General features: G+C 45.1%; 1 protein-coding gene across 3 annotated transcripts in view; it reads left to right on the forward strand.

Annotated features, from left to right (window-relative positions):
• LOC306796356 (glucosidase 2 subunit beta-like) overlaps nt 1-13010 on the forward strand; it is a 74250-nt gene that overhangs the window by 19304 nt on the left and 41936 nt on the right. For all 3 annotated transcript variants that reach the window (XM_079295233.1, XM_079295235.1, XM_079295234.1), the window contains one exon: nt 6961-7047. In XM_079295233.1, the coding sequence (XP_079151359.1) occupies nt 6961-7047 (87 nt within the window). The remainder of the gene's footprint in view (nt 1-6960; nt 7048-13010) is intronic.

A 13010-nucleotide genomic window follows, 5' to 3' on the forward strand; every position in this document is an offset into this window, starting at 1 on the left:
GTTCACAACATCCACCGATACGCAGAAAACTTTATCCAGTACGATGGGGTTTGACTTCTCGCACATTAACTGTCCATGACTGTAACTGTTGCACACTTCATCAACCCAAAAACACTGCACTTGAATTCACAGCCACATGAACAGGAAGGCCGGCGTTGCAGCACATCTCCAGAAGGGGGCATCAGGCATCTGAGCTGAGTGTGAGCTAATGGGGGAGGGGGGGGGGGGGAGAAATGGAAAGTCACATTCACAGGTCATTTAATCTCTTTGTTTTGTCATGGGCTGGGCCTCTGGTGCTGTTTTTTTATTTCATGCCAACGAGTAACCTTGAGCTTCGATACGCGCAGACCTAAGCTGCACTTAAGATTCCAGTCGTACGGAACTGACTCGGGATATCGGTCACTTCACAGTGTATGCACAGGCTTTGCCATACCTCGCTTACGTAATGATCTCAGTCATTTAGACGGTAGAATTAGGCATGTGCAGGCGAGCAGAATTGGAGTAGTAAACACCGGTTCTGCATATCTGTTTCTGTATTCCGACGAGATTATAGTCTTGTGTTAAAAAGCTGAGTATGTGAGGCTGGTGCATTACCATTCATCACCTCCCATCACACGTGCCATGTTTTTTGCTTCTCAGCTGGAGTGCTATAATGCGAAATGACAGACTGAAACCAGAGGTGGAGTGACATGCGGTTTGTAGAACCGAGGTAGAGAAAGCTGACCTGCTAAAATTCCCTGTTTTGTGTCATGTTCTGTTGCAATGGGAGGAATCAAAGAATGATTTGGGTGGTAAGTGTGAAAGACTTTTTTTTTTTTATATTTGTTTCAGGCAGCACACCTGACACTCCTCAATCTCTTGCCTTGCCCTCTTCCTCTGCACTTCTAATCTCCTCCGCACTCGTCTTTTCTTATGTAACCGCAGTGATTGGATGCGCTCGAGGTTGCACGGGTGGCACCAGTGATGGAACCAGTGGGGGGGGGGGGGGGGGGTCAAAGGCAAGAGAGGCTCGGAGCAAAGTGAAGAGGCATCGTCTAATGCTCCTCCTCCTCCAAGGTCTTGCATCAAGAGGTGTTTATCTGTCTGTTAACCTGCTCTGTCTTTGTTCTTTACTTACTTTCTATTTACAGTTTGTTTCTCAGCAAAACGTTCTCCTTTTTTATGGGAAAAACATGATCGTAAATAGTGACGTGTAAAAAAACAACAACCCCCAACTTGTCAGACTTAAGGAAGTTAAATCACCCAGCTGTGTTTGTACCGCTTTGACTCCATCGCTGCAAATTCTGTTTTACAAGCTGCACCATCAAGCTACATCAATTGAGCAAGCTCAAGGCAATCGTTTGTATTCTTATCAGCTCGAACCACTTGACAAATACTATTGATGTTGCTCCTGTGTAACCGCACCTCCCAAGAAACAGGCTGCACGCTCGGCAATGAGCAACATCCGGGACGAGTAGTAAGTATCGGTTTCCTCTGACGATCCATGCCGGGCGACTGCATTGATCAGTGATGTTGTCCTGTGTCACAACAACGGAAAGGAAGTTTTGGCAGACTTTAAATATTCACCCCTTACATTTCTGAAACATTTTAGAGGGGTTATTCTTAAATTTATGCTCATGATAAGCAATCGGCTTATTTTATGGACAAGCATTGTCTTTTTACTGTATAATTGGGTGATAGAGTTAAAAGTCAGTGTCGCGGTGTTAAAGTCGTAATCCTGAAAATTCCAGTTCTGGTTAATTTGGCGACGCCCGTGGCTACTTGTGGCAACAACAAGTGCGGTTTAATACTGCAGCAAAATACTCGAGCGGCTACTTTGTCGGGAATAGAACAGCGGCGCGACTGTGCAGGTCAACTTAACAAAGTGCTTTTAATGCGAAGCAGCAGTACAAAGGTTTGGCCGTGCATTACCGGTAACTTCACACAGCTCCGATTCGGCTGTTAGGGTAAACGGTAAGGCTGATGTAGCATTTCCAAAATGTGTATTTGCTGTATTACATGCTGCATAATTTCAATCCAGTGCAGGAATGCTCCAAACTCCAAACTAAAATAAACACAGAAAGTAGTTCCCTGGATTAGCTCTGTCTATTGATATTTATTGTCCTCTGACCACTGGTTCCTGGAAGAACATGTTGAGGAACCGCTCGTCCCTTGTGTCTGAGCGGTGTCTTGTGTTTCCATGGTGACCCCACCCCGCAGCTCCATAAAGACATAAATGAAAGCTCTCAAAAGGCCACGGGGGCACCAGAATAGCGTTTCAGCTATCGCGGGCGCTCGGAGGAGTTACACAACCCGACGTTTTCGCCCTGAGAATGTTCCCTCTCCTCCATCAAACTCGGGAGGCTTTCGACACCGGCAAAGATTGGGCTTGCCAGCAAAAGGGATGACACACGGAATGACAAAACTCCTGTGTCTGTCTGTCAGGCTTGGTCTTTATCCGATTGACATTCGCTGGCTCAGACTCATCCAGGCTCTGGAGAAGCCAGGGATAAGAGTCAGACACAGATGGCTTTTCGCCTTGCAATTCTGTCGAGCGCAAGATTCAGAGAGGGGGGAGGGGGGGGGGGTTGTTTCCAAACCTTCATCCTGTTTTTACAGACTCTCTGAAAATATAATTGCCTCTACAAACATGTAAGAATCCAGCGAGTCTTCACATACTGCAACACTGTGTCTTTGTCCCGCTTTTTTTGTCTTGCCTGGGCTTTATTCCCTGCGTCTGTGCTGACCCGTGCTGATTACGGCGTTGCTTCAGCAGAGACATTTCTTGTCCCTTCCTGAGTAAGTCGAAAGAACAATGCAAGAAAAGCCCTTTTGTGCCATTTTAAAAGTGATGAGCCAAAGCCAGCGTGAAGGAGAAGGAGAGGGGAGGTGTAGGTGTTGAATTGATTGGCGCGAGAAAAAAGCATCTGCTTTGCAGTAGCTTAATGGTTGCCTCAGAAGCACGCCTGCTGTTGTTTCCAAATAAGGATACCCACTTCTGTGTGCCGAGGAGTGTCTCCTTCAGAAGACATGTGTAAGAGGGATAGAAATTGTTACGTAAGAAACATTTCGAGACTATTTCTTCATTTGTTTTTGTTCTCCCCGCAGCTTTCCAGGAGCTTGATCCATTTTCTTTTTTGCTAGCCGCCTCAACTTCTTTTCTGTTCTCCAGGTAGTTCAGAGCTACTGCGTGGGCAGAGAACAAAAGACGGCAGATACAGGGCCAATGATCCAATGACAGAAATGGCGCCGATGCAAGAGGCTCCCAGGTGTAGTCGTGACTCAAGTAGCACTCCAAGATAGGGGGGGGGGGGGGTTGTGTTTGAGGGGGCAAGGAGCGAGAAAGTAGCAGGGTGCATCATGGGAACTTGTGTGACAGGCTGCGTGTTGTGTGCATGCTCCTTGACAGCAGGAGAAGCAAAGAGACTGCACACCTGACCCCCTTTAGACCTCCACCAAAGTACGACAGGACTCAGATTTCTCTCACTGAACAGCAGTGGCATGACTGTGCTCCTCTCCTGTCTCTGCATTTAGTTTGACGTCGCTGGTGTTCAAATGCCAGAAATCTTTGCTGACTGGAAAGGCCAAAATGCTACGAGTAGATATTCTTTGTAGGCCGACTTTTCAATATCTGTTGATCGGCACCGGCCTCGAAAAAGTGTTTTGTCAGCAGAATCAGCAGATCAGCAGCATTGAGCATTAGTCCTTTTATTTGAATGTGCTGACGGCTGCTCATCACCTTAAATGTAAATTGTAAATAATGCATTTAAAGATTTTGCCCTTTTCGCTATATACACGAATCACATTATTTCCTGAACTGAAAGCACCGTGCGTAAGTGACATAAATGCCACTCGGATACTGTATCGCTACAGCTGTTTTATATCTACGGTTAAACTAACGACCTGATTATATTCACGTTCTCGTGCTTGTATAGTCTCCTGTGTTTGCTACAGAGTGCGTTTCTACGTGTGTCTGGCTGTGCACTTAAGTCAGGATCAGTATTGTTGTCACTCTGACTCCATCCCTTCCTGCTTTCTTCCCTTCTCTCTCACGCACTGCCCTCACTCCCTCTACCGAGTGACATTTATAAATTAAATGTGTCCTGCCGCAGGATGTGCCTCCCTTTCCACTATCTCCAGACACTAATAATTACATTGGCATTTAGCGCCGCGATAAGATGACCCTATGGCCTTTATGAAATGTTCCCTGGGCCCGGATACTGAGCAAAACATAGACTGATGTGACGCTATATATTGATCCAATTGCCCGTGTTGTCGCTTTCATCTTGAGAAAAGAGGCAGTGTTCATTAGCATGGTTAAAATAACCACAATAACACCAGATTTTCTTCCATCATTCGAGGCTGGAATTGAGCTTTGCTGGAAGGATGCAGTAGGTGTGCCGATAAGTTATCACGGGGATCATTTTAATCTATGAAAGATGTTTGTAGCCTTTAAGTTTAAAGACGGACTTTCGGACTCCATTTGAAGTTTCATTGGAGTCTAAAAACAAAGGGTTTTATTCTCCCTTCAACTGACCTGCACTAAGAGATGTACAAGCAGCAGTTTGAATAAGCAAAGGAATGATGGATAAGCTGCTCAGTGTTTCCCTTTTAAGATTATGCAGATCTGAGTGAAGTTAGCCAAAAAGCGTATTACGTTTGATTTTGCTTTTCCTAATTACTTTGCCTCACGTGGCCTAATCGGGCATTATAAGATTATTCTGTGGTTTGTCAGCTTCAGGGATGTATCAATGGATGCCTAAGTCACAATTACTGTAATCATGCATTTAGTTTGTAAAAAGCTCACTTGTACCGGTTACATTTTTGATAAACTCTTCCTTCAGTTACCGTGGTTAGAATTTGCTGCAAAGGTGGGACATTTTTTTTTTTCTTCCTTTTTTATCTTTCACATGACTTCTAAGTCTGAAATCTAGTTTTCCCACTGCTGGGGTTGAAGAATGCCTTCATCACAAACGGCAGCGTGGAGCAATCGATAATCTCCAATCACCAAATTAGACTTTGAGGTTTTGAGTTCCAGAAAGACCCAAACTGAAATGACCACGGCTTCAGTGAAAACCACTTGGGCTTCAAATTGGGCCTTTGTACCTTTTCAGGCATCGGCTCGGACGACCAGTGTTGTTGCTGCCTTGGGAAATCTGCCGCTGACCTGGATAGCTTTTGGTTGCTGTTCCTGTCCTTGTCCGTCAAAGGGCTTGAACGAGCGTGAACTTTCCCATCTGAACATGCTCTCGACTGAGGATAAAAGCCCAAAAACAAGTGACTGAGATGCTTAAATGAGACAAACTGACAAAAGTAGCTGGCAGCTTTATTAAAGATGACATTCAGTATACGCACACACGTACTGTATGTGCTTTAATACCGCGTGGAAGTGGTAATACTTTCAGTTGTGGGGGTTCATGGTAATGGATGTCTCATCTTTTTGTTTGTGCCATTTCCACATATTTGCAAGGTGCATTTCATAACTAGAAACCCAATAATCTCTTGCCAGGTTAGATATATAAGTGGTCTTTGTAAAAGCGTGCTTCTGGGACTAGCTCGATCTATCAAACAACATAACGCGGTATGTAACAATGTTGTTTGATCTTTCCTCCCTCTCGCTGAAAGGGCAATATCTCCGCATCCTGTGATATCAGCCCTTGTGCTAGTTCCACTAAATCAACTGGAGAGCTTATTTGCCGGAATTGTTGGCGAGTTTTCTCATTACACGAGTCAAATCTCTCAGAAATTGCAGTTAAGATGCAGTTTGAAGACGAACGGGGCTGCCTGCTACATAAAAGTGATAGATGCTTCATGTGCAATATACCCACGAGGCAACATTTAGAGATCTCTTAGAGGCTGTTACAGGGTGAAGATCAATTTTGAAGGGTTTTTCACTTTATTTTCTTGTCTTCACCTGCAGTTGTAGCATTTTGGTTGGCAAACAACCCCTTTTCCCCTTGTGGTTCGCCAGAGTTTGTTTTTATACAAAGTTGCAGCTCATCACCGCCGTACACCGTGGGAGCGGAAAAGGATCGCATTAGTTCCCCAATCGTCCTTTGATTATTCATTTTGATTGTGTAATGCTTGAATTTACTGAGCAGAGTAACAAACTACAGTACGGGGCAGATATTTCTACCATCAATTAATCAGTCTATTGTTTTTTTTTTTCAATTAATTGTCATCACAATTACTCTGGCTTCGGAAAAGCACAAAATAACTTTTCCTCAGCGCACACGTCCAACGTGATTCACGGCACCTGCCTTCCGGTACAAATGTCCGCAGCCGCAGTCGTGTTTATTAGCTTAGCTTAATTGTGCATAGTATTTAACGGTCACTGCCTGCTGTGATACATCGCTGCCAAAAAACGGCTTCCCGGGAGACAGCGTTTCAGATGAATACGCACTGAAAGCTGCACCAGCTTCCACCCCTCCGTCCCCAGATTAATTTGCTTGTCAAATTTCTCTCTCTTTTTCTTTCTTCTCTGCAGGAGTTTATTCAGATCGGAAGAACGATATGTTTGTCCTCCAGTGAATTAAAGCATGTAGTACAGCTGTATAAGTACAACCTACCCGGTGATTAATAGTATTTGACTTCTATAAGCAGTAAACTTCCTCCGTTTGGCTGTAAAAACTGATTTAATGAGAGAGTGACTCGAATAGTTAAGCAGATATGGCAGCGGGGATTATTGGGAGGTGGGCTGGAGATGGATGATATGCGGTTTATCAGTTATACAATGCACTCTTTTATAAGACCGTACCTGTGGGGCCAGCAGCCACTCAGCAATGCGAGCTACAGACACGTATTGCGTATTGGGTTGCATAAAGAATTTACAAGAGAAGAGAGCCTGACATGTTGAGTGCCTGTAAAGCCACAGAGGCTCTGTTTGATTTGTATACTGTGTGCACATTTATTCTGTTCTCAGTTACAGTATTTATTAAAAGCATATTAAAAAATAATGACTCTTTCCCTCTCGCCCTCCAGGCTTTGTTGGGAGGAGGCGATCAGATGGATATCACCAAGTTTCAGCACACCCTCTGGGACGTCCTGACGAAAGGAGACAGTGTCAAGGTGAGCGCCATCGTTCTCCTTCAGGCTGACTTACATTCGTCATTCACTCCGTCGTTTCGTGATTCCATACGTTGGTTCCCAGGTGCACAAACAACTTCCTGACAATGGCCGGGTAGACGTACATAAGGAAATAAAGCACTGGTGTCTTCACTGACAATGACCTCCAGCAACAATGTAGAGACGAGAGAAAACCTAGACGATAAGCACAAAAACGAGGACAAATTGTGTTCCTTTTAAAACCGGAATGTGCAAAAGCTTGATTACGTACTCCAGAGTTGTAAACTGTAGCCGCTGGTGACTTTGAAGCGGTGACGTTCTTCTAGTTACCTCGGTGCGATTAGATTTACGTCATGGTTCTGTGCTGCTTTGACAGCCTCAACACAAATAACCTCATAACGCCGCGCTTTCGCCAGTCCGTGCTAATTTAGAGTCCGTAAGCTGCCGGCATATTTCATTCTGAGCACAGGGTTACACACCACATGTTTTCATCTCGGGCCGAAAAAATAAAATGTCCGTGGCTCTCTCTCTCCCTCTCTCTCCCTCCATCTCCTGAACTGAGGACACGGCGAGTATGAGATACCATCCTTTTCATTTCCGCTCTCCCAGATAAAAAGATGAGACGGGGGAAGAGTACGAAAGTGAGGCCTATCGCTGGGCAGCAGTGATTGAGTCCCTTCGCTAAGCCACAGCGAGGATCTCCCCAAATAACCCACTCTGCCGATAAGAAGCCAGTCATTTCCATAGACAAAAAAACATCGGGGTTCAGATGAGATTGCACCCTCCGCCTGGCTTATCTCAGTGTTGCTCCATCATAGACTGAGAATCATAAGGCCAACTCCTCCTGTCCCCCCCGTCTTTTTAACGAGAAACACTCCTGAAATATATCCACTTGAAATGGAGCGGCGTTGTTGTTGTTGGCAGTAGCGGCGCAGGGTTCAATTTGATTCGATGCCCACATTAACTGCCGCTTTTTAAGAAATGTGTTTAGAATGAATCCTGTTGCAGGGAGATGCTTTTATTGCTGCATTGCTCTCTTTTCTGACCTCGACGAAGAAGAAGAGACATCTCTGTTAAGTAATAAGAAATACAAAACAATTTAAAACCAATCAGAAAATAACCATGAAATAGTTCTACATGAAAATGTTTCTTTTCTCCAAAACACCTCGAGGTCACTTTTCATTCAAGCCGATCTTCAGCGTTCCCTATTCAGTCACATTTCACGCCAACATGACCTTCAGGTAGATGTTCATTTCCTGTCAACCTTCAAGGTGTTGGACTTGTCTTTGTACCTTTACAGCCCTTTTTGTTCAGTCAGTATTCATGCTGTACGGGTTATTATTTTATGTATTTATGGCTGCTAACAGCTTGTATTTGGAAGCTCATTGTGTGTTTTAGGTGAGCACAGGCTGGTTGTTACAGTATGAAGGTTTGATGCAGTACAGGCACATAACACATCAGATTTATTGTTACAATGCTGCAGCTCTCACTCTCTCACTCACTCACTCACTCACCACTTTAAATGAACACAAGTTCACTAGATTATGGGTCAATAAATGTGATCAACGTCCATCACTCGTTTTGTTTGCTTGTCTCACTCGTAGCTCTGCTGGTGGCTGAAGCCTCTGTTGTACTGGAGAGCATTTATGCTTTTGTTCCTTTACAGTTTCTTTAACTTCACAATAGTTGTGCAGAACAAAATAAGCATTAATAAGAAAAGGAAAGTCCTCCGTTTTGTGTCCATCGGCCTCCTCAAAGCCGCAAACCGGGACTTCACACGTCCTCTCTCCCGGACTCCGGTCGAGTGTCGGCCGCTCGGTGTCAACGTGGCAAAAGTTCCGTTCTCTGCAAAGCATGCTTCGGATATCTAGAGTACAGGAGATTTAGCAGAGTCTTTTTTGGCGATTGGGGGCTTTTGCTGTGGAGACTGATGTGCTGTTTGGGGTAAAATGTGTGAGCATTTAATGGACCCCTGCTGGTCTCCTTGTTGCCCCCCCCCCCCATCCCCCCCAAACCTTATAAAGAGGCCGAAACAAATCCGACATCAAGAGCATTTCTCTCCATCTATCCTCCCCCCACGCTCTCCTTGTGTTTTTTTAAGCAAAGACAACTCTGGTGAATATTTCATGGGGTACATTGCCTCAGTTTCACCGTGTCGAGCAGGGAGAGTGGCACGCGATGACGACCGACAGGCCCACATGCCGGCGGTCCGCGAGGAGACGGCATTTCTTTCTGCCTACTCCTCTTATTTTTATTTTCTCTCTCTCCTGTTTTCCTTCTGTCGCAGACAACAGCTCTTTCGGGCAAGAGTCTGTCGGCTGACTATGTAGCTGTTACTTAAAATTTTGAGCGTGACGACAGAACTTCTGCCGATCCATCTGATACCGTTGCAAACCGCCAACATATGGGCGCCAATCTGTTTTTGCACAGACTGCAACTATTATCGCACTTAATGATCTGATTACATGCTTTTAAGATCTCACAGGAACTTTCGTTAAGCTTCTCTTGCCAACTTCGATGTTGAAATCACCGAGTGAATTCCTGACTTATGAGTTTGTTTCTTCCTTATTCATGACAGAATGGTTTTATCTACCTTGACCTTTTTAAAGCTGACCTAAGCCTTCTCCTTCACTCACCTGCATATAGAAATATGCTGCATCAGCCGTAAAATAATCACGTTTTGCCGTTTGTTTTCATCGCTACACAAGCTCCAGCTTCCCGATATCGTATTTCTCAAGTGCGAGCGTCGACGATTGCCTCTACTGCCATTTGAACGCACACTTCATTTCCCTCACCAACATTCAATTTCATGGAGGGATGAGAAAACGCTGCCTTTTCCTGTGCTACTTCCGAAAGGTTCGACACTCACTTTGCCGCTCTCGCTCCCGCGCTCTCATTTAATAAACACGGCGCTTGCTTGACTTGGAAGTCGGTTTCCGCCTCGCCTCGCTCGGGTGTGACGAGCAGCTGAACGGTGTCACCGTTAACGGGGGGCGGTTGCTCTGTTGTGACAATATCCGTTTGAGGAGTGGTAGTCCTCTCGGCTGCCATGTTCTCCCCGTCTGCTCTTTTACTTTCTTGTTCCCGCTCTGTCTGGATCTCACCGCTGTCACGGCCTCGGGGAGAAGCCAACTGGCGTGACCTGAAAGTGTGACGGGCGACGCGCAAGCTGCCGTTTTTCTTTCTCTCCGTTGATGGCCACCCAATGCGCATGCATACAGAGAAATGCGGTTATTTTCCGAGATTAAAGAGCTTTAATTGGCCCTCGCTCGTGTCTGAACTGGTTTCCCAGGATGCAGCAGAGGGTGCCAGTGATGTATAAAAGATGCTATGCGAGTCCCTCATTTACATATAATTGTGTGTTTTCATCAAGCTTAGTCGCACATAAATCTGCCATGTGTCCATGAGTTTACCGCTGACTGTAGTTTTCAAACTCAAACAACCAGCATCATACTATTGTCTCACTTAGACACGCAAACAAAAACAGACTACACAACAGCTTTCATCACAGGTAGCCTTTTTGACTGCATCAGCCCCGTTTAAAGTCTAAACATGGTTTTCCAGAAGATATAACTCGCACAGTAATAGGTGCAATTAGTCATGTTTTTCGGAACATTATTGCAACTTGTATGTAGAAAGAAAACCACAAGGTGCAGTAGCAGACAGGAAGACATTCTGCTAGAGGAAGAGGATTTTGTTAGGAAGTGCCATTAAAATTAATCAAAAGATTCACTCCATGACTCACTCCACCGCTCCTCTCGCTGGGATCTGGAGATACAGAAGAGGAAAGTGCCAGCAGCCGTGTATGGGATCGGAAAAAGAAAACCACTCGGGGTGTCTTTGTCCTCTGTTTAAACAGTGCTGCAGAGGGAGGGGGGGGGCTAGGAGAAGACGGGAGAAGAGGTTTCTCACAGCTGCCCAGCCTGAGGCCCAAAATATGTGGCGCTCTTCTCGTCGGCGCGTCACCAGCCAGCCGTCCTCGCCTGTCATTATTTTACCTCTCACAGAGCACGCACACACACAGACATGCACACTTACACCACCGCACACTGTCTGTGCCGTCTTGATCTGCTCTTAAATGCTGCCAGCATCAGATCCTCAAACATGGCCAACTTAAACGGAATGGAACACAGACGTCGGTTTAAACAGGAAGGCAATCCTGGCGCTCCAGAATATGAGAACAAGTAACACCGAGGAAGGGAATATTAAGAAGCCTTGATAAATGGTTCAAATAGCCGATGTGTTTTGACAACTGTAGGTCGAATATTTCCATCCTCGTTATCACTTCTTATATTTTGGAGTACCTTTTTTCCTACTCAACATCTGGCGAGCGGCAACGCATCCACAGCGAGACGCGCTGCATTGTTTGGTCGCTTCAAGTAGGTGTTTGCCATTTGGGAGTTGTCGCACCAGTTTTTGTTAACGCCAGTATTTGTTTTGTTTTAAATTGGATCGCTTTGATCCGTGTATCGCTTGTTGAGCCGATTTGTGCTGTGATTTCATGAAGAGTTGAACTTTGATGAAGTTTTGACAGATAACCAGAGTTGCATGCCTTTCAAGGTGGTCTTTCTCTAACCTCAACCAAGTGACTTAGTTGCCTAGTTCCGTTGGCAGGATAGAAAACGCTCACGAGTCCTCCTTGGAGTGGTCCCAAGGGACGGCCTTGAACGGCACAGATCAACCACCCGTCTCACCGACGAGATACAGCAACTCGCTGTCGGCGTGGAGCTCTGCGCGTTGGGTCCACATCTCAGAGAGAGAGAGAGAGAGTCTGTGGCAGTAGCATATCCATCAAAACTTTGGCTGATGAAAAAGTTGACGCTCCATACATCTTCACATCTCACCCCAGCTAGACATCAGTGCCCGGTTATAACAGAGCCTCTCAGATAATGGCTTAAAATCAGCCACTGCTGCTATTTTTAAAGAAAAGAGCAAAACTGTGGAAAGAATGTGGAAAGTTGTAACAATTCCCCTTCCAAAAAAAACAAAAGAACCTAAGGGGAAAGGTATTAACCTAATGTGTTTGAGAGCTACCACAATATGATGAAAGGCTTTATTCAGTAAATAGCGCGTATAAACAAAAGACAGTTTGTTGCACCATATATTAATGCAAATGAATTCATCTGGCCGGCATACAGCGAACAAAAGCCGTGAGGCTCCCACTTATACTCCAACACAATAAACAAACTTAACATTCACACATGATGCCCCAAACCGAGTCCCATTAGTCCCTTAATTCAACTTTATTATTCCAATGATTGATAAATGTAAATGAAATGGTATCAATAATAAAATACCCTATTCATAACCTTTTGTCAACATTGCAGGCCACTGATAACACTTGCAGGTACAGCTCTTTTAAATTATGCAAAGGAAAATAAACACAAACATGTTCCCCCGTTCACAACTCTCTCTCCGCGTACAGCACACCAGCAGACAACACACACATGTCAAGTGCTTTGAAAGAGACAAAATAAATATTGAAAATATTCTGTGAAATATGACACGCTCACCCACCGGGCGCTCTGCTGAGGGACTAGAACACAGCACACGCATAGGAGGAGGCCGCGGCGCTCCTACTTGGCTGTCGTGAATATAGGTCTGCCAAACTGAGCAGCAGCAACAACAAAAAACCAAAACGCTGAAAGTGTGACGTAAGTTAGGGTTCTCTGTGATTTTAACCTTATGTCTGCGCACAGGCGGCTATTTATATTGCATCAGATCCTCTGACGTAAATGTGTATAGCCTTCAACTCCCTGAGAGCTTTTAGTCATTTATTTTGATTAGGGCTGTATTTATAAGACGAGTCTCTTGAGTAAGTCTCCTGGGAAGATGGGTTTGGTGAGGACGGCGGTGGGCGGGGGGGAACAAAATGAAGTCTGTTTGATGATTATAAACTCAGAAATATCTGCTTGTCAATTAATTAGGCGCTTCCTGGGTACGCGGGGCCCCTCTTTTCATTTACC

This window comes from Melanostigma gelatinosum, assembly GCF_949748355.1.
Source record: "Melanostigma gelatinosum genome assembly, chromosome: 23".
Taxonomy (NCBI): domain Eukaryota; kingdom Metazoa; phylum Chordata; class Actinopteri; order Perciformes; family Zoarcidae; genus Melanostigma; species Melanostigma gelatinosum.